The sequence below is a fragment of the Odocoileus virginianus genome, chromosome 17 (genome assembly GCF_023699985.2).
Source record: "Odocoileus virginianus isolate 20LAN1187 ecotype Illinois chromosome 17, Ovbor_1.2, whole genome shotgun sequence".
Lineage (NCBI taxonomy): Eukaryota > Metazoa > Chordata > Mammalia > Artiodactyla > Cervidae > Odocoileus > Odocoileus virginianus.
The window spans coordinates 38,175,532-38,197,606 of NC_069690.1; the positions used below are offsets into that span (position 1 = coordinate 38,175,532).

Sequence of the window (22,075 nt, forward strand, 5' to 3'; positions counted from 1 at the left end):
GAAAATGACTAACATTGTCTGGAACCTACTATATATTAGGTGTCACAGTACCTTTGCTTTTATTATCTAGACTAAAGCACCTTGAGACTAAGGAATGGAAAGAATAAAAGGCAAGTCCTTATTGTTCTGAGCAATATGTAGGAGATAAAAGGAGGTGGCAGATCACTTTTTCCTGTCCAATCACACAGGACAGGGGAGCCTGGTGTGCTGTAGTCCATGGAGTTGCAAAGAGTCAGATACGACTTAGCAACTAAACAACAAAATCACACAGGGCTAAACCAGAGGAAGTGGAGTCAGTATTTGGAAGGGAGGTTACTCTCAGGAAGTACTTCCTAAGTAGTTGAGAGCGACTCAGGAATAATTTCTCTATTCCAAGGGACCTTCTAAAAATGTGATGGTCAGAGACCAGCTACAGGCAAGGCTGGTAGGAAACAACATTACTGTTGCCTCTGGGATTGATTTGCATTCTAGAAAATCAGGTCATGACCTGAGAATATAGGATTAATCTTAGGGAACAAAATGGGACTTCTCATCCTAAGGGGGCTTCAAAGAAAACAGTATATATACTATGCATTAAGAAGATAAAGTTCTATGGTTACTGTACCTTTTTTTCTCAATATTTTTGTTTTGTTTTGCAACACACTTTGAAATCATGAAACAGTTTGTAATTTTGGAAAGACTCAGTACCAAGTTCAGTGTTGGTAACGGCATGTGGCAGCCTGAAAGTTGACATTGTACAAAAATAAGTTTGTATTTGATGTAGTTGTTTGATATGATATTCCAAGAGTTATACCATGAGGGTTGCTTCTGTGGGGAGCAGTAATATCTTTAGCTGGATCACACATCCTGAATACAGGGCAACTTCTGGGGAAGATTATGGGAGGGTCCCATCTTTGGAAGCTTCTGGATCGAGTGAGAGATGACTCTTAAACTTGAGTGGGAAGTGGAGAGATCGGTGTTTATAAGTGTACACACTGATGCAGTTTATAAAATAAAACAACTTAGTACAGAGGAAAGCCAAGCAACGAAATAATTGGAAAAACCTGGACTTAACCAGAGAAGATTCTTTGAAGGTAGTGAAGATAGAGGACATGAAACAGGAGGGAGGAAGGTGACTGGAGAGAGAAAACTTATAGAAAGTTTCTTTGTGTTTTGTGCAAAGGGTTATGAATGGAGTAGTCAGGATAATAAAGGAAGAAATATTAGGAAATGAAGGAACAATCTTGGTGGCCTGAATGAGGAATTTGAATTTGATTTGGTAAGCAGTAACAGAATGGAGTATGATGAAATGAACATGATGTTCAGGATTTTTGCAGGTCATGGAAGCAAAAAAACTTGCTAGGATATTATTGTTCTTGTCCAGATGTAAGGCCCTAAGAGCTGCAACTAGAATAAGACAAGGGGAAGAAGAAGAAAGGGAGGGGGTCAGTAAAATTAGAAAGGCTTGATGATAGTTTGGTTGTGAGGGGAGATAGGCTCACATAGGCTGTAGGCTAAGGATGATAACCTCAGGACGTACTTATCCTGTTCATGGTGATGAGATTTTGGAAAGAGGTAGCTGCTTTGTTTTTAAGAAGTAAAAAATGTTTACTTTATTAACCAAATAATTGATGGGCTATGTCTATGTTCAGTATTGCAGAGTTTAGTAGGAGGGATAGCCCCTGGAAAATAGTTGAGTGTGTGCTATGTGGCCAGATGATCACCTGCACTCTGCCTTTTTCAGATTGGAGAACCAGGTGAAAGAGAGTTGATTCCTGGGGTGTACCCTCCAACTTCAAGAATGCTATCCCACTCTGGATCTGGGAAAGAAAATACAGTTTTTTGCCAGTTTCTTCCCCGTTAAGGCTTTGAAAATGGGATATGACTAGCCTGTGGCAGCATGTGCCTGTGGATGCACAATTCTCTGGCTTGATTCTTGGAAGGCCTTTTTTTCTCCCTCCCTGGGGGTCATTTGTATCTCTGGTTCCTTCTCCCAGAGCCATAAAGTGGGAGCCCCCATTTATTAATTGGGTTGGGACTGGGGAGGGGGTCGGCGGGGGACTCTTCAGTGCAGCAGGCGGGGGTCTTCCCGAATGAGCCCATTAGCCAGCCCCAGTGGCAGCTGAAACGGGGCTGCAGCCAAGTCCTCTCGGTTTCAAAAACCCTCCATCGCCTGCAGCAGATCAGAACAAGGCCTGCGGGAGCCCTTAGCTTCTGATTGCAGCTGTGAGGAAGGACAAAACAATTTATAGGAAGCCAAGTAGCTCCTGCCTCACTGTCTCTTCCTTTCTGACTTTGGGGATGGGGAAGACCAGGATGCGGTGTCCCCTCCCCCAATAGCTTCTCAAACAGCACATATAGGCCTAAAGTAAGAGAGAACAGGATGAGTGTATGTGTATTGATTGGACATCTACACCTATGATCTGGAAGTATTTACACATGTCCTTGCTTTCTTCCATCCACACACAGTTGTATTGGCTTAAGCAGTCACTGGTTATACAGAGTTCCCTAGGGCAAGGCCAAATGTGTGCTCAGACTCTTAAACAGTCTTAAGTTGTGTGTTGGCAGGGGTGGGGGTGTCATGCTTTATTGTGCCCCATACCCGCCTTGTCTCATCTGCTTTGTCAAGATTCGGGGTTAGAATTAGATTACCTTTTTAACATCATTTCTTCATAATGAAAGGAATTTGGCCTCCTACTGGAACTCACTTGTTCGTCCCTTAATTTAAGCCAGCTTGAGAAGACAGGCATCTACAGAGGAGCTTCTCTATGCTGTAGCCCTCACAGAAAAGTACAAAGGGGAAGAAAAAAAAAAATACAAAGGGCAGGAATATTTCACTTCCTGATGGAAGGACAGTATGTCTTCTTCCTGATAGAATCATAGATGACCAGAGCTAGAAAGGGAACTAGAGACCATCTAATTCAACTTCCCAATTTATGGAAAAAGAAATTGAGGCTTAGGGAAGGGAAATGCCTTGTCCACAGTCTCACAGTTAGTTAGTGGCAGCCAGCCAAGACTAGAAGCCAAGAGTAGGATCTTAATGTATTGAGTATAGAGCCTCCAATTTTAAGATCATCAGTTCCTGACAGTCCTGTGCTTCCTCAATAAAGTAAGGCTGTGATATTTTGGAGGCAGGTCAGGAGGGGAAGGACAGATTGAGGGGGAAAGTTAGGTTAAAAACTTAGTAGAAAAACTGAGAAGCTTTATAGATCTCAAAGACCCAATGACATGCAAATTGTATGACTAATTTTTATTTACAGTCAAGAACTCTGGCTCATTGGGAAGCAAGTGGCAAGTCATAACCAAAGATCCTGATGCCTCAGAGTTACCCCAAATTCAGGGAGCTTGTTGCCAGCCATCATCCAGGGGTTGGATAGTAGGAAAAGATCCTCGGAGATTTTGTGAGGAATTTACCCTAAATTTCAACTCAGGCTCCTTTGCATTATAATACAGCTATATTGAAAAAATCAGAAGGAAAAGAGAAAGAAAACATCTTAATTGCTGGGAAACTAAGGGGAGCTGCTGAATGAGAGAAGGGATTATAGAACTCTGAGTAAAATACAATACTCTCTGAGATTACAGGCAAATTGCGGGCGAGGGGAGCTCTACTCCTCTCCCTTATTTTTTAGTTTCAGATTGTTGGTTTTCTTCTTTGGTGGAGCGGAAGGAAGGTGGTGTGCTCCACAGTGACCTGAGTCCTGAATAGTGTGCTCAGTGGGCTGACAGGCATGGCAGTTTCTAAAGTCATCTCACTCTGGTGCTGAGACCTCCTTCCCCTCTTTGGACCTCTCCCAGATGTTCTTTCCAATGCTTATTTTCTGGGCATATGAGTCTGGGAGCCACTGAGCCAGGAGGGGAATGCTCACTAGTTCCTAAACTGGAAGCAAAATCTTGGGAGAAAGGCAGTTAGATAGATCTAGGTCTAGGTTATAGGTATAGGTCAGAGAGGCAGGGGGTTTGCAAAATGAGTTTCAATTGCTGATGACAAATAGATCCCAGTACATATCTTTACATTTTCTCCACCACACCATGGTTGATAGCACAGGAGAAATGTGAAGTTGGTCCCCAGGCAGATCCATCCGTACACAGGGAATATACAAACCTACCTACCCAAACTGTGTCAAATCTGCTGTCCCACAAACCTCCTTTCTGTCTCATAGAAAGTCCTCTGAGACTTTCTTCAAGATGTTTTGGACAAGAGAGCCTTCAAAACAATCTGATTATCTAACCTAAAACCAGTTATCCTCTTTTGAGTCAATTTCTTGCTTTAACTTTGTATTCACGCCGAACCTTCATTGCCCTTTATAATTCTGGGTTTCAGAGCTTCCTTTTATGTTGAATTCCCAATTTCTCTCTTAAGTATAGGAAGCATAGTTTTTAGTTTACTAGACTGGGAGCTGGTTGCCTGGAGTTAGGAATCTTAGAAAACTTAAAACTGTCTTTGGACATGTACTTAAGGTTCATCTGAATCCTTCTCAGCTCTGTGAAGTAGAAGAGTGGTGATCATCATCATCACTTTACCTACTAGGGCCATGCTCCTTGAGTGAAAGAGCATATACCCTTTTTGGTGTCTGGTCCCTTATCTCACGTCTAATGTTACATGTCATTTTCTTTTACAGGTGACAGCAGCAGGAGGAGGAATGGCCCCTGAGGAATTTGGTAATGTCCATTAGTTACCTGACATCCGGAGCCCTGGCAAATTCACTCTTTCACAGAGTTTCAAGCCAGGTAGGGATCTTAAGCTAATCAGAGGCCACTGGGCTGCTTTTATAAGGGATTAACACACACACACACACACACACACACACACACACACACACACACACACAGTCTCAGGGAAGTTCTTAGTCCCAAAGATCTCCAGGGGGGTTGCCTTAGCTTTTTTTTAAAAAATTCTTATCCCTTATGGTTCATTATAGGATATTAAATATAGTTCCCTGTACTATGCAATAGGATCTTGTTTAATCCTTCTGTATTTAACAGCTTGCGTCTGCTAGTCCCAAATGCTCAATCCATCTCTCTCCCTTCCCCTTCCCCTTGGGTAATGACAAGTATGTACTCTGTATCTTTAGATTCCACATATAAGTGATCTCATACAGTGTTTGACTTTCTCTTTCTGACTTACTTCGCCTAGTGTGATAATCTCTAGGTCCATCCATGTTGCTGCAAGTGGCATTATTTTATTCTTTTTTATGGGTGAGTAGTATTCCATTGCATACATGTCCCACATCATCTTTATCCACTCATTTGTTGATGAACATTTAGGTTGTTTCCATGTGTTGGCTATTGTAAATAGTGCTACTATGAACTTATAGGGGTGTATGCATCTTTTCAAATCATAGTTTTGTCTGGATATCTGCCCAAGAATGGGACTGCTGGATCAAATGGTAACTCTGGTTTTAGCTTTTAAAGGAACTTCCATAACTATTTTCCATCTTGGCTGCACCAATTTACATTTCCACCAACAGTGTTGGGAGGGTTCCCTTTTCTCTACACCCTCCAGAATTTGTTATTTGTAGACTTTTTAATGATGGTCATTCTGACCAGTGTGAGGTGGTACCTCATTGTAGGTTTTTTTTTAATTAATTAATTTTTTTTGGCTGCACTGGATCTTCGCTGTGGCGCACAGGCTTCCTCTAGTTGTGGCGAGTGGGAGTTTCTCTTAGTTGCAGTGCACAGACTTCCCATTTCAGTGGCTTCTCTTGTTGCAGAGCACAGGTTCTAGAGCATGAAGACTTAAGTAGCTGTGACACATTAATTAATTGCCCCACGGTATGTGGAATCTTCCCAGACCGAGGATCGAACCCATGACCCCTGCATTGGCAGACAGATTCTTAACTACTGGACCACCAGGAAAGTCTCTCATTGTAGTTTTGATTTGCATTTCTCTAATAAAATTAATGATGTTGAACATCTTTTCATGTATCAATAGAGACATGTCAGTAGACCATTTATATGTCTTCTTTGGAGAAATGTATATTTAGATCTTTTGCCCATTTTTTGACTGAGTTGGTTTTTTTGTCACTGAGTTGTATAAGCTGTTTGTATATTTTGGAAATTAAGCCTTTGTTGGTCACATCATTTGCAAATATTTTCTCCCAGTCTGTAGGTTGTCTTCATTTTGTTTGTTTCCTTTGTTGTGCAAAAACTTATAAATTTGATTAGGTCCCCTTTGTTTATTTTTGCTTTTATTTCTATTGCCTTAGGAGATCTTTTTTTTTTTTTTTTTTACCCTACTGTGGTGTCCTACCTTCTTTTTAAAATAAATTTTTACTTATTTATTTATTGCTGTGCTGGGTCTTTGTTGCTGTGCATCAGATTTCTCTAGTTGGGGTCTCCTCTCTAGTTGGGAGTGCAGGCTGTAGAGCGCAGGCTCAGTAGTTGTGATGCATGCGCTTAGTTGCCCCACAGTATGTGGAATCCTCCCAGACCAAGGTTCGAACTCATGTGCCCTGTATTGGCAGGCAGATTCTTAACCACTGGACCACCAGGGAAGTCCAGTGTCCTACCTTCTGATTAGCAGTTCCTCCCTCCTGGCTAGAATGGGTAACCCCCTTTACTGACATTAGTGGTCATTTCATCCCTGTTCTTATCTCTTGGTCAGCTATTACTCAATAATGTGATGCTAAAATTGGTTACTCTCAGCTCCTCTGCAACACCTGCCTCACTCACCCACTACGTCTTTCACACATAGCCCTGTCTCCTTTTTCCCCAAGAAGCTATTTTCTCTTTCCTCTGAGTCAGGATAGGACATTGATGTCCCTTTTTATTACTTCTCATCAGTTTCTCCACATCCTTCCCAGGTTTGATGGGAGATCCCCCCTGTCCACACACTGTGCAGGACACCGGAAGTAAGAGGTCTGCCAGCCTGCTTATTCCCATCCTCCATGCCCAGAACTGAGCAGGTCACCAACCTACAGTGCCTGCCCCTACCCTTCTTCCAGCCAGGTAGGTGCTCTCCTCTCCCTACCCTCCAACCCCGAACAGGATCATATTTCTCTCTGGGAATATTTCTCTCTATTGTTAAATATCTCCAAACAAGGGAAGGCCATGTTTACTCAGCTCTCTGGCTTGGTGACTTCCAGCCCTAATTTTTAGAGCAACGTTCCTAATGTTAGATACCATCCCCTTTTCTGTAATTCAAAACCATTTCTCTCCCATTTAGTGGGTGAGGGAAGAAGGGAACAGTAAATGGATAGTGTTTGACACTAGAGAGGAAGGGTCTAATGACAGGCAGCCCTTCTGTTAGGGCTGGAAGCCTGAAGTCCCAGATGTGCATTCTACCCTGTGGCCTGGAACCTTGGGGAATAACTTGAATCTTTTTGAGGGAAAGGTTTTATCTTGTGTCCATTTCTGAGGACAAGGATCTCAGACTCTTAAGAGTCTGTCCCTATTCATTCCCAGACACATCCAGGGAGTAGCAAATGGATCACTGTAGGGCAGAACCCATCAGTAGGTAATACTCAGTCTCCAGCTCAGGAGGCAGCTCTTGTCTGGCACCTGTAGGGAGTTGGCAAGGGTTCCAGAGCCTCTCCTGCCATTGTAGTTGATATCAGCTTACCCTTTTGACCTTAGATCTCCTCTCTCAGCGATGACTCTTCACCCCTGCAATCTAGACAGTGTAAGCAGTGAGTGAGTGAAGTCGCTCAGTTGTGTCCGACTCTTTGTGACCGTATGGACTGTAACCTACCAGGCTCCTCCGTCCATGGGATTTTCCAGGCAAGAATACTGGAGTGGGTTGCCATTTTCTTCAGGAGATCTTCCTGACCCAAGGATTGAACCTGGTCTCCCGCATTGTAGGCAGACGCTTTACCACCAGAGCCACCAGGGAAGTCTCTTTAGTGTAAGCAGTAGGCCTAAGCAAATGCCAGCTCTGGGTAAGGTGCCCCCTCCCCTGGTAGGCACATACCATGAATTGGAGGTGAAGCAGTTAGGATGGGATGGATGGAGAGTTAAGTGTTAGAAAGTAGGAAATGTCTCTGGAAGTATTGGGTACCTGGAGTACTGTGCCTACCTCTCTGTCTGGATGTCTGATCCCTCAAAGCTGCTGGGCCACTTGGGCTGCTACAGCCTTGGTTTTTGCCACACGAGGGCGCTGCTGACCAATTAAAACTTCTGCCCCTTAGCGGACAGCATTTGGGTGAAGGGAGAGGAGGGCACCACACTCTTTCCCTGAGACAGGGGTGAGAAACATCCCCAGGGAGCCTGAGTCCAGAGGCCCAAGGAGCCAGAAGAATAGTTAATTTTTCTTGCACTTGATCTTCCTTAAAAAATGGCCTGAGACCCTGAATGCTCTTCCCTAGTGGACTGACATGTCACTGGATTCCCAGTCAAACCTGGAAAGCCTCCTAGTTTTAGGCACCAAACACCTCATACAGGTGTTTCTTTCTTTAGGGGTGTAACAGGCTCCACCTGTCCTCAGCCTCTAGACAGTCACTTTCCAGCCCAGAGTTTGGAGGTATCTGGGTTTTCAGAGAGAAAAAAAAATCTCTTATGATAATTGTTTTAAGAGAAGTAGCTCTTAAAGAGTTAGCTCTCTTAAGAGAAAGGGAGAGGACTGAAAAGACTGAGAGAGTAGCAAAGTTCAACCTTCTATGCCCCCATCACTTCTCCCAGCACAAACCTGCAGAGCTCAGATGATCTGAAAGATATTTACAGCCTGAGTGTCTAAAGGACACCCAGGACACTCTGGGGCTCTGTGCCAAAAAGGTGTCAGAAAGCAGGATGGGATGGGGGCTGCTTTGGCCCTTAAGCCTCATGGTGCTCCCATATGTATATTGGCTCCACTAAGGATCCAAGGGCCACGGAGCCCTTGTGGGGATAAGGTCTCCCACATTTGGTCCTCAGTCTCCAGGAAGCCCTTCTTGGCTGAACAGGCTAAGGGAGATGACAGAGGTCCTCCTCCTCCCTCCTACCCCCGTGCCCGAGGGTCCCTCCCCAGGAGGACAGCTTGATTAAACAGTCGGTGCTGCTGGAATTGCTGCACAGCTGGCGCTCCCCCCAGCACCCTGAGCAGAGCAGCAGCACAGATTAAAATCTCCAATTAGCGTTAAAGTGAAGTGAGGAGATACTGAGACTGCCAAGGAGGCCAGGCGGGGGCCCTCAGTTGGCAGATACCCCCAGTACTGCCTGGATTCTGAGTACCACTTTTAGTTACTCCTTTTTTCGTAGCTCCTCACCCAGCAGCTCTCAGTGCCTATTAACTTTGCCTTGCTTGGGGCCAGAAGGCTTTAGAGGGGTGGCGACGGGGCAGATGCCTTACAAAATGCTGGGGACACCATAAATGTGAAGGAGAAAAGATGCCCTACTCACAGCCTGCCAGATTGAGGTGACTTTGTACTACTTGTGCTTCTTTTTGCACAGAGAAAGAACAAATAGGTCCCTCCAGAGCCTCTTACTTATAAGGTGCTGCCCACGCAAATGTCCATGCTTGTATATTTTATCCTATTTGACTCATCTGCTCCCACCCAAATCATGGCTCCTTCCTTCCTCCCTCCATTTTTTTCTCAGCTTTCCTGTGGGCAGGGGTAGGTACAGCCTGGCTTGGGAGCACTGCCATGCCCTGCCACCTGGGTCCCACCATGCTTCTCGTTATCTTCTTTGCAGTTTGGGGAAGAGCAGGGGTATACCAAGAATAGAAGCCTCAGACTCTTGCAACCCCTGAACATCACACCCTATCTTAAGGGCCCTCTACCATTTACACTTCTACCTTTCACTCACCGAACCCAGGAGGAGGACAGTAAAGCTAGCCACAACCTTTGACTTCCCTCTGCCCCTTTAAGGGAAATGGAAGTGGGTACCCAGCTGACTGAACCTACTCACACCTCCAGAAATTAGACACCAGGGCACAGTGCCACCCTCCCAGGCTGGCACATGCTACCCTGGCAGAGGTTCAAATAGCTTTCCCCCACACCCCACCTCTATGTCTTCCTCTTCTCTCTCCCTCTTTCTTCCTCTCTTTTTTTTTCTCAGCTCAAAGCACAGCTGAGCCTTAAAAGGGGGGTGGGGGGGACCAAGCTGGGGCAGGGGGGTGGAGAGCTCCAATAGCACGTTTTCACCTGCCATTTAATTGGATGTATTTTTAATTAATGGGACCTCAGGGACCAACATGAGACAATCTGATCTCTGAATAGGGACAGGGGAGAGCTTGGGTAGGGGAGGAGGATTGGGCCACTGGGTGCGGTTACCGGGAACCCAGGCCCATCAATCACTGGCCACTTTGCGTTCTGGCATGGAGAATAGCGAGGTGGAGGAGGAGGAGAGGCACTGGGATTTCCCCCCAACTGCCAGGACCTTCAAAAAGGATGGAACCGTACCAGTTGCCTCATTTCTGAGCCCCCAAATTACAGCCAGGATATTAGGTAAGGCTGTTTTCTTGTTCCTGAGTTTTGTGCAATTGAGCTTGTTCCAGTGAGTGCTGTAAAATTGTGAAAGGAAGGTGAGGACAGAGCTTTGAGGTCCTTGAAGGGTGAGGATAAGAGCTATGGACCAAGGAACCAGAGACTCTGGTGAGAGGGAGGAGAGGGGCAGGGTTCAGTGATACTTCTGTGTGTTTAGACATAAAATAAGTGCCGTGGAGACTACATGCAAATGAGTGCTGATGCCTTGGGGTATGGATCACAGACCCTTACTGTGGTGAGGAAGAGAACTTGGAGCTCGTCTCTTCAAACTGTTCGTTTTACAGATGTGAAAACGGAGACCCAGAGAAGGGAAATCAGTTGAATCTTGTCCTGGAGTTGCTTTTGTTCCTGGATTTGGGGTATTCCTGGGAACACCAGAAAATGTAGGTAGGTAGGGTATCGGGAGGAAAGTCAAGGGGAAAGGTTTGGGAGAGTATTATTTTCCGTTTCTTGGAGTCTCCTGTCTCTGACCCCTGAGTTTTGAAAGCAACTTAAGGGAGTAAGGTGGGTGCATTACTGGGTGGACATTTCCCTCATACAATCTGTTCCAGAGGGCATCTCCATTCCCTTGCTTTCATGTAGACAGATCCTCCAGAACTACCCACTCCCATGAGATTTTACTGTATTCGAAAAGGCTCAGGGAAGGAAATACATCAACTTACCCAGTTCCTTAACCAAGGTATAGATTCCCCAATGGCGACTAAATATTGAACTTTTTCCGAGATCTTATCACAAATTTCTCTGCTGCAGTAAAAACTGCTAGAGAAAATTATGCCCCAAAATGTAGCAAGGTGTGGTCTTGTCCTATGTCTAGGCCAAGAAGAGAGATAGAATTAAAACTCAAGGCTCTGAAAGCTGAGTCAGAAATGCCCCTGTATTTGTGCAGCACCATGGCCCAAAGCTCTTAGTGAAGCCCCGTCTGATTCTATAAGGTATTGATGCACACTGGAGAGGGGGGCACGTTTCCAGCTGTCCCCACCCTCACCTCCTTCACTGTTCAGATGCTAGAGTTAAGAAAGGTTTATGGGGAGAAGTGACTTGCCCACCAAGTTGCCAAAGATGGCATTTCTTGGCATCTCCTTCCTTCCTCAAAAAAGTCAACATTAAAAAAAAATTTAACATTGTTTGTTCTGTGCTTCATGAGACCAAGTTGAGGTCTGGACAAGGATGGGCAGAGAGCTTGGAAAGCTGTGTGATTTAAGAAACTTTGTCACACTCTCCAAGCCCCCAATACTTATCCCCTACTCCCAGAAATATGTTCTCATCTCAGTACACCCACCATTTAATATCCCCAAAGTCCCTAGGAAAGACCCAGATGTGCCTTTCTAAGTGCCCGCAGGCTCACTCTTCCCTTTTCTTGGACCCTCAGGGCCATCTCCTTGGCTGTCTGATTCTCTGCCCTTTCTGCTACCAACAAGATAAGGCGGCCCCCTTGCATTGCCCCTGCTTCCAAGGATCTGCAGGAAGAGGTGCAATGGTGGGGGGAGGTGGGGGGTGGCGGGAATTGTGCTAGGGAGTTGAAAAGGAAGGTTTTCTTGTGAGAGTAGGTCAGGGAGAAGCCAGAAGGAGGAAAGATAGAGAGGGTTAATTTGGAAACTGAGGCCTGTAGTCCCACCTTTGGGCGGGGGGTTGCTACCTAACTCAAAGCATGCTAGTCGTACTGAGTGTTGTTGAGGAGATTTATTAGATGGCTCTTGTTTAGAGAAACAGAGCAACGGAAGAGCATTCAATGGAGAAAGACAAGATGCGTCAGGCTTTCTGAAGGCCCTCTTTCTCACCCCTTGTATATCTCTACTCCAGGATTAGAGGTATACTAGAGGAGCTAAAAGGCCCTTAAACCATTCGATTATTGATAGATTCTTGATGTTTCTGTCAGGAACAAGACTTCCCTCCCCTCAATCCCCACCAGCCCTGCCTCACACTCTCAAGATTTAACCAAGGGTATGACATTTACAGCCTTGGAGTCAGAGCCTGGAGCCTGCTCTGGAATCCAGAAGTAACCCTGAGCTTTTGCAGGGAAAGAGGGATAGACTTGAAGTAAGTGGAAGGCAGAGGTAGCAGCACCCAGTATCCCCTGCAGTCTGGAGAAGAGGGGTTGCTGAGGGACTCTGTGTTGGCCCAGGTTTAACTTTTACTCTGATGGGGCTCCTTTCCTCCTTCTCCCTCAGTGTGTCCCACTGGTTGGGAAGAGAGCTGGATGTCTGAACCTCCCACCTTGACACCTCGAAGGTCACCAAGCAGACCATTCTCTAACTCCCAAAGCCATGGAGGAGGCAAAGGAAGACATTTCAGAGGTGGCGGTGCCATGATGTCCATCAGTACCTGGGCAGAGAAGCCAAGGAGCAGAGACAGAGACCAGAGAGGGACAGGAGGAGACGCCTGCTCCTGAAGCGCCCCCATACCTCGTCCTGTCTCATGCGCCTTCTCATGTGCTGACGGCTCTGTGGCCAGGCTGTGCCAGGTTTCCTGGCTGGTGACCCTGCTCTGCCGTACGGGCAGCTGGCTCTCTGCTCCAGCACAGAGCACGTGCTGGGGTCTCTCACACTTCTTTCTAATGCGTCTCAGTGTATCTGTGGTGCAGATTCCTAGGGATTAAGAAGGGGACTGTGGCCCTGGGTGTAGGAAGATGATGGGCTCTTGGGTCCTGTAGGTGCCTGTCTGCCTGGCTGGAGCGGCTGTGGGGAGGGAGAAGGCTGCTGGCAGCTCAACTGAGCTCAAGGTTCTGGTGACTCGTAACAATGGGGGGTGGCTCATGATAACACCAGAGGAGAAGGTGTCAGGGCCTGTTAGAGCTCCCTTTTGCCCCATTTCTCCCCCACTCTGCGCTCTGTGGATAGAGGTCTCATCTGTATTGTGGGGCAAGGAGAGACCCCAGCTAAGAAAGAAGAGAGGGAAATAGGAGAGAAGATGACAGGGAACGCTGAGCATTCCCAGGGAGAGGCTTCTCAGTGAGGAAAGGATAGGAGAGGCTAGTTATTCTTACTCTGCCGTGTCCACAGGCTACACACAGGGTGGTGTGCTGGGCAGCTCGGCACTCCTGGGCAGACACAGCTACTCTCCCTGCCCTCTCTTGCCTGCCACAGCTCTGGGCACCCAGCTGACACCCAGAAATTTTTTTAAAGTAGGGGGGCACTATTTTAAGACCAGAACATGGAAGGATTACCACTTGGTCTTACACTTTCTTTGCTGGAAACAGAAACTGTGGTCTTCAAAGGTGCTGATTTTCTCTTCCCTTACAGGCCAAGTAGGCGATGTGCATCTTCTCCAGACTTTCTGAATCAGGGGGATGATAAAATACTATGTTTAAGGTCACACCAGCGGAACAGGACCAGAAAGAAAATTAGGAGAACTAGCCATGCCCCTGACCACAGTCCCAGGGGCCTCTCTGTTTCAGCAAAAGGAAATAAGGATCTTGGATACCAGTGTATCTAGACACTTAATAAATATCCTCCTCCTAACCTCAGAGAAGAATCGGAGAGGAGTTCTCTGAGAGAAACTAAGTTTTCATTCGCCTATTTCTATTCTTTTCACTGATGGCAGCTCTGCTGTCCAGCAGCAGTGAGGGACCCCTCTGCTGGGATGCTCCTGGGGATCCAGAGACAGTTTTGGCTGGACAAAGGGACAGGCTAGCTGCTCTTTGTGTAGGGAGACGTGACCAGTTCCACTTCCCCAGCTCTTCCTGGCAGCATCAGGAACCCAGGCACCCCTGCTGGAACACCCATAATAAAGCTCAACCCTGAACTGAACTGACATATCACCTGGCTCTGCTATAAAAGTGGTGCTGTAAGGGGGAGGCTTGGTGCACCTGGTTGGGTGTAGGCAGGTATGGGGAGTTCAACTCCAGGAGATACAAGGATCACTCCACAATACCACCTCTTAAACCTTCTCCTCAAACCTCCTTTAACTTCCACCTCCATTTAGCCGACTCCACTTCTGGCTACCTCATGCCCTCCAATCTCAGAAGACATGGTAAGTAGTTGTCTGTTTCCTACACTTTTTTCTCACTCTCCTCCGCTCCTCCCAGCTCCCAGCCAAGAGTTACCCCACTTGACCTCTTCCCATCGGTAAAAGCCCTCCGGTTCTGAACCCAGAATCCCCAGCCTCTGAAACCCTCCTTCTTTTGAGAGTGCCACTCTGGCTCTGAGACTGACTCACCAGTCCTCATCCTCCACATAAGTATAGCGAGGCCAAGACAAGCATGTCCACTGGCACCAAGGGCCCTGACCTGAAGCAAAGGGCAGCTCTAGGGGTACAGCAGAGCTTGGCCCTGAATGTGTATATGCCTGTGCATTGGGCACATTGGTTTATTAGTGTTATTTCAGCATTGTGATGCAGAGAGAGTAAGTGTAACAGCTGCTCCTTGCTTGCAGTGTTTATTGTTACCTAGAGACAACCTCCTGGCTTTTTCCCAGCTCCCCCTCCCCCCCCCCCAGCTTACCCCCCTCCCTGCCAACAGTCCTCCTCTCCCCACACTGATGGGAAATTTATGGCTTGCCCATACCATGTCTTTAACCCTCTCCTGTCCATAAGATAGGTGGGTCAAGGGAAGCCAAAGTGAGCAGTGGGCCTGCTTAGGTCCCAGCAGGGTAGAATAGTGCTTGGAGGAGGGAAGGAGAGACAGAGGGACGGAAGACACCTCTTCTTCCCAATCTGTGTCTGGACTCGGGCCCCAGTTTCCTTCCTGACTCTCATGTTGAGAGAAAAGTCAGGATCCCAGGCTGCTTCTCACAAGATTATTCTCCTCCCTGGTTATCTTGAAGCGCCCCCATCCTCAGTGGACTGGCTGCTCCTGAGCAAGTACAACAAGGTAGTATTGAGACAGGAGGAATAAATGCAGAGTGGCAGAACCCCTGGGGCCCCTCCTTTCTATAGAGACGTCATATTGAGACAAACAAGAGGCTCTGGCATGAACCGTGCTGGCCAGACCTCCACAGCTGAGTAGATGTCAAACCTGAAGCTGGCTGCTGAGCCTGGCGGGGAAAATTGCCCACCTTAACTTCACCCTGAGCCCAGCACTAAGGTCCTGAGAGAGTCCCAGGCCACCCTCCAAGCTGATCTCCTTGGTCTAGTTTCCTAAGCCATTTTCTCCTGCTCATTGTTTGGTTTGATACATTGGGGAAGATCCAAGAGACCAAGGGAACTGAGGCCTCAACAGTCCTGTGGAAAGAGAAACTCCTCTATGCCATCTGGTCCCAGGACCTTTCATGGAGGGGCATCATGTCATATATTCACCATCCCCGCTGGAAACAAGAGAAGTAAAAGGATAGGATTTTAGCAGAAAGGATAGAGGTTAGACATATGGAAAAAACTTACTCGTGGGGTATAAGACTTCAGAATGGACCTACTTCTCTTTAGAGACTTTTCTTTTGCCTTGGATGGTTTTAAGTCTGTGTTTACCCAAGGGGCATTGGAAGAGCAGGGGTAATTTTCTGGGGCTCCTCAAGATGTGAACCTCAGTGCAGTTTCCCCCTCAGTTCTAAACCTAGTATGTGTGGTGGTTAGATTGTAAACTTATGGGCTGACAGCCTTGAGTTCCAGTGCTGGTGCTGCTGTTCACTAGCTGTGCCACCTTGGTAAATCCCGTAACCTCTTTTAGCCCTAGTTTCCTTGCCTGTGAAATGTAGATAACCTTTTAAGATGGTGAAGAGAATTTAGTGAAATCATGTGTGTAAAGTACCTCAGAAAGTGCCTGATATTGAGTAGGTGCTCAGTCAATAGTGGTTGATACAATAGTCTACTACTTTTTCAGAGTCATCAGGGCTGATTTCTTCAAAGGCTCTTATGAATCCCCTGGAATTATAGCCAAATGTGAGTTTGTGCAAGTGCTGGGGGTAATGTCCATAGTTTTACTGATGATGTGAAACAGGGCAGCAGTCTCCTGGAAAGGAAGTAGCCCCAGTCCTTTGAGTCACACTCCAGAAGAAGTCAGTTTCCGCATACCCATGACTTCAGCTCGGAGCTCCACAGGTAGTGTCCTGCCTGGAAGTACAGCTTCATCTAGAATGGAGCTGGGAGAGACAGCCAGTAAGGTAACACAGAGGAATGGAAAGCCCTGGTGGTCCAGTGGTTAGGACTCCGTGCTTCCACTGCAGGGGGCGTGTGTGTTCCATCCCTGGTCAGGGAACTAAGATCCTAAGTGCTGGGCAGCACAGCCAAAATAAAAAGATAGCAACACAGAGCGCTTGCCAAGCACTTTACAGTTTGTAAGTGCGTTTACCTGTATTAGCTCTTTTAAATACCCGGAACATCTCAGTAAAATGAGAACTACCTGGCATTGTTCTTGGTGTATTATATTTTTAAGGATGTTTAAAGTCTGTAGACTATTTCATCACCTAGATATGTCATGATTTATAAAGCTCATCCACTATTTTAATCATTTAGATATGTTTACTGTTACAGGTAATACCATGATGAACATCCTACCACATAAAACTTTGTGTTTTTTTTTCATTTTTTATTGAAGTATAATTGATATACAACATTTTATTAGTTTCAGGTTACAACATAATGGTCCAGTATTTGTATATATTGCAAAATTATCATCACAGTGAGTCTAGTTAACATCCATCACCGTAATAGTTACAGAATTCTTTTTTTCTTGTGAAAAACTTCATGCAATTTTTAAAGTAAATTCAAGGGAGTGAAATTACTGGTACAACAGATACAAATACCCCAGTCCCCATAGTTACAATCATCTTATTGGTGCAATGAGAATAATATTTTTTAATCTTCCTCTTTGGAATTCTGCAGTGGGAACACAAGGGCAGCCCCTTCTCTCTCCTATACCCAGCAGAAACATTAATAATCTATCATATCCTTTTTAAAAATTTAGGTAATTGCAGTTGTAAAAATAATACAGAGAGTTCCCTTATACATTTTGCCCACTTTCACCCAGTAGTAACATCTTGTAAAACTGTAGCATAACATCACAACCAGAATATTGCCATTATTTCAAACCACCAGTCTTAGTCATATTTCCCCAGTTTAACCTGTATATGTGTATCTATTAAGTTCTATGCAATTTTATTACCTCTGTAAATTCTTAAATCTGCTACCACAGTTCCAGCACCACAAGGATTCTTCATGTTACTCTTTTAATGATCACGCCTCTACGTCACCCCCTTCTTAACCCTTGACAACCACTAATATACCCTCCACTTCTAAAATTTTGTCATTTGAAAATGGAATCATACACTGTGTAACTTTTGGGGATTGGATTTTTTTTCACTCAGCATAATCCTCTGGAGATCCATCCGAGTTTTTTAATGTATCAGTAGTTTATTTTATTTATTTCAAGATATGGATGTACCACAGATGTACCATGTTTAACCATTAATCTATTAAAGAATACTGAATACAACATTGTAAATCAGCTATACTCCAATAAAACTAAAAGTTTTTTGAAAAAAGGAACACTTTGTGCTCTGACTTTGTACTCACTTAGCAACTAATGAAAAAGCCTATTCTTGATGTCCTGAGTGTTGTTTTATATTCACTATTATTAAGTTTCTTAACCCTTCAGTCATGGCACCTATTATTACTTCCATCTCATAGACAGGGAAAATTGAGGCTCATAAATGATTTTCCCCCAATCACATGCTGTTAAATGGCAAAGAAGAGCTTGGAACTCAAGACAATAGGGCTCTTTCTACTACAGCAGGCTTTCTCAGACCTTGACTAAGGTCACAAGGATGTGGGCAGAACCAAAAGAGAGATGCCAGGGGCAGGAAGAGCCCTGAAGCAGCTGGGGTCAGTTCAGGTCCTCACTGCTAACTTTGCTTCATAGGTTACAAGAGCTGTGTCATGAAGGTAAAGAATCTGCCTGCTAATGAGGAAATGTAAGAGATGCAGGTTCAGTCCCTGGGTTGGGAAGATCCCCTAAAGCAGGAAATGGCAACCCAACCCAGTATTCTTGTCTGGAGAATCCCATGGATAGAGGAACCTGGCAGGCTACACTCCATGAGTCGCAAAGACTTGGACACGACTGAGCACGCCAAGTGCCCATGCACATCATGAAGCAGGGGGCAACATAGCTTGTGCGTTTGAAATCATCCCCCCTTTGACACTTCAAGTCTGAAGTGGATGAAGCCCATGAGTAGCCTTTCCGCAAACCTGGGACCTGGAATGGGAAAGGGAGAACTCAGCCTTTGGGTATGTATCAGAGGATGAATAGCCAAGGCTCTCCTTGGAAATGTGAAGTTGAGTGTCTCTGATGAGGTCTGAGGAAACTGAGTCCCATGACAAGTGAGCTTTCTATTCTGGGGTGACAGGTGGAAGGCAGTAAAGGAGAAACAGCATTTTAATTTTTTTGTTTAGTGTGGTGGGGAACTATAGGTCATTTACACACAGACACATACACCTTGGGCAGGCTCAGTGTCTGGGACATGGTAGGAGGAAAGCAGAGTGGAATGAAAAAATGCCAGTTCACCATTTTGCCTCTGCGGCCGCAACCAGAAATATGCTCAGGCTTCAGAAGAGGCTTGCCTTCAGCATCCTCCGCTGTGGCAAAAAGGTCTTGTTAGGCCCCAATAAGACTAATGAAATCACCAATGCCGCCTCACATCAGCAGCTCTAGAAGCTGATCAAAGATGGGCTGATGATCTGAAAGACTATGATGGTCCATTCCAGGCTCGATGCTGGAAAGACACCTTGGCCCACTGGAACAGGATGCACAGAGGCATAGGTAAGGGAAAGGGTACTGCCAATGCTCCGATGAGAAGGTAACCTAGATGAGGAGGATGAGAATTCCGCGCCGGCTTCTCAGAAGATACTGTGAACCTAAGAAGATTGACCACTACATGTATCACAGCCTGTACCTTAAAGTGAAGGGTAATATGTTCAGAAACAAGCAGATTCTCCTGGAACATATCCGCAAACTGAAGGCAGACTAGGCTTGCAAGAAACTTCTGGCGGACCAGGCTGAGGCCTACAGGTTGAAGACCAAGGAAGCCCACAAGCGCCATGAAGAGCGGCTCCAGGCCAAGAAGGAGGAAATCATAAGGACTCCGTCCAAGAAGGAAAAACCAAGAAATAAAGTTCTCCCCTCTTTGTACATAGTGGCCTTGGCAACTACAAGCATCACTCATTCAATAAAAAAACAAGTCTTTATCTGCCTAAAAAAAAGGCCAGTTCACACTTAGTCCTCGCTTTACCACTGCTCTTTCTCTCCAAATCATGGACAGCTAAGTCAGAAGGAGCTAGAGAAATCATTTGGTCTATCCCTCAGCCTCTGGGCACTGGCAGAAGCTGACAGGTGGAAACCTAGAATCAGCCCAAACGTGATGAATGGCAGAGATGCCAGCTTGCAGGAGAGAAAGTTTGGCTTTCCTCCTGAGAGCTATGTCTGGCCAAAGGCTGCCTCCTCCCACCTCCTGCTGGGACTGGATTTTTTTTTTTTTTTTTTACAGTTGCTGTTACCACTGTTCCCCTGGCCTATTCCAGTGGCTGTAGTGGACTTATAACAACTTTCCCTGTCTACTTACAGCCCAGGAACCAAGCTGAGAGCACACATCACTCTTCTCCATCTCCCTTGGCCCATCAGAAATGGCGAATCTTCTTCCAACGCACCCTCCATCCTTATCCAGTAATTCCGGCCATGGGAGATAAACACTGAGGGCTTCAGAATTTATAAGGAGTACTTTGCATTCTTGAAATAATCAGAGATATCTATTCTAAACCTTTTTTGGGGGTGGAAGTTGGTGGGGTTTTTTAATTTGTTTTTGTCTTTTTGCCCCACAGTGTAGCTTACAGGATCTTAGTTCCCCCACTAGGGATTGAACCTGGGCCCTTGGCTGTGAAAGCGCAGAGTCCTAACCACTGGACAGTCAGGAAATTCCCTGGGTAGAAGTTCTTAGACAAAAGGAGGCCACTTTTACTGGCTCTTATTCCCAGTGAGATTCCTGACTGTCTGAGGTCTGGAATGTGGAGACAGCTACCTGCCCTTTAAGCCAAGATGGCACCTAACCAGAAAACCCCAAGACCTCTGCTCCTTCTCTAGTCTTGGCTGCCCCTCCATCCACTCCAGGTACCCTCCTGTCCTGCCACCACTCCCTTCCTCCTCTTTCTTCTCTCTCAGCAAGTTTTTTATGTGATTACAGGCACTGCATGGTAATTAGTGCTAAACTCATTTGCACAACTACAGTTAATTGGCTACAACAATTAATTAATGTGTTGGAAATTTGGCACTGGGAAAAAAAAAAAGTTTGTCATCAAAAAAAAAAAAGGGCAAAAATTTTAGAGTGAGATACCCATAAAAATCGAGCGCAGGCTTCAAAAGCCCAGCTGGGCCTCAAACTTAAGGCTGGCCTCAGATGCCTTCCGACTCTCAACTTCAACACGTTTTCCTCTTTCCTCTTTCATTTTTTCCCTCTTCCTTTCTCTATTTCTCTTCTTGCTCTCTTTTTCTTTTTTTTTTTTTTTTTTTACAACTTAAGCAAACTCATTTCCCTGATAAAATATAGCATGACTAATGGCTAGAGCATGTAAAAATCATTGGGAAAATGTCCTTGGAAGACGAATGCATTTTCAGCAGAATAATTAACTTAATTAACAAATTCACATGCATATTCATCAGGCTATTAATGTCTTCTCGGCTCAGCTTGATGAACATTGCGGTAATAACCATCTCATTTACATACTGCATTCTACTGCGATCCAAAACAGAGACAACATACAGACGTACACACACGCACGCACACACACACACACACACACTTGCACCACTACACACAACATGTCTAGGCCGCTTTGACTTCCAGGTTGGCTGGCGGGAAGAGAGAGAGAGGGAGAGGTGTGGGAAGCCCGACTAGGTGGTATGATTTGTAGAGGGTCATGAGTGAGGTGGGCCAAGGACGCCCACTTGTGAGTGAGAGAACTTTAATGTTCTCTTCCTCTGCCTCTTTTTCCTTATTTCCTTTTCTCCGTGTCATTTTCTTCCTTCTTCTCCACTCCCCCCCCCCCCCATGTCTCTCTAGGGAAAAACTTGGTATCCGTGCCAACTTCCCCCCCCAACCTCCTCTCCTCCCTCTCTCTCCTCCTTCCCCTCTCCCAACTGCTGCCAGCCGGCATCAGCGCCGAATTGCCATCTCCTTGAGCTCTCTGTGGAGCAATCTCAGAGAGCAGTAAGGTGTGACGCGGGGCTCTGCCGGCTTCGCAGCACCGCCTGCGGAAAGAGCGCAGGATGGCGGAGGAAGATTAAGAGAAATCGCGAGCAGGACTCGGCTGCCATTGGTGTGTGCAAACGCCGAGGAGGAAGGGAGAGGGAGAGCGAGGAGGGGGGGTAGGAAGGGAGGGGGAAAACCAGCAGCTGTCGGCCTAATTCTTCTAACACTCTGCTTGTGGTCATATTAGAAAAACAGATTATGCCCCTCGGTGCCACTCACTTATACTTGACATACGTTAATGTTCTGTATCTCCATTCTCCCGGCTTGACGACAGTGGACTTCAGGTCTAGGAGGATGGGGGCCTGGGGGGGCCAAGGGGCAAAAAAATAAACACCCTGCCTCCTCCATCTTCCTGACCTCCAACCCCAGTCTGTGCTTGCCCTTTAGAAAGGAAAGCTGGGCCCAGAATTTGCATCGGATGCCACCATTTGTCCCTGCTTTTTTCAGCCCCTTTGGAGGTGCAGAGGTCAGAGGACACCTGGTCCTTTCTCCTAAAAGTCATTCCCCCTTTAGAGTCTTAATAAGTCGCTTAAT

At 46.0% G+C, this 22,075-nt stretch overlaps 1 protein-coding gene, 1 long non-coding RNA gene and 1 pseudogene across 10 annotated transcripts in view; 2 read left to right on the plus strand and 1 right to left on the minus strand.

Moving 5' to 3' along the window:
- Positions 1-14,125, plus strand: part of CDK12 (cyclin dependent kinase 12) — a 59,239-nt gene extending 45,114 nt beyond the window's left edge. The window contains exons 14-18 of one of the 9 annotated variants that reach the window (XR_011492310.1): positions 4,599-4,707; positions 6,783-10,340; positions 10,664-10,766; positions 11,749-11,848; positions 12,548-14,125. Coding sequence is in view for 1 of the 9 variants with exons in the window: in XM_070479400.1 (XP_070335501.1) it covers positions 4,599-4,602 (4 nt within the window). In the remaining 8 variants the exon portion in view is untranslated. Of the gene's footprint in view, positions 1-4,598; positions 4,708-6,782; positions 10,767-11,748; positions 11,849-12,547 lie in introns of those variants that run through there. The other 8 variants (XR_011492309.1, XR_011492311.1, XR_011492313.1 and 5 more) reach the window with 8 other exon arrangements.
- LOC110139957 (uncharacterized) lies at positions 13,539-15,312 on the minus strand. The gene is made up of 2 exons (XR_002314631.2): positions 14,535-15,312; positions 13,539-13,652 (listed from the first exon to the last, which is right to left on the minus strand). It is a non-coding gene; the product is annotated as an uncharacterized lncRNA (long non-coding RNA).
- Positions 15,313-18,837: 3,525 nt separating this feature from the next.
- LOC110139954 (large ribosomal subunit protein eL19-like) lies at positions 18,838-19,519 on the plus strand (annotated as a pseudogene).
- The last annotated feature ends 2,556 nt before the right edge of the window (positions 19,520-22,075 follow it).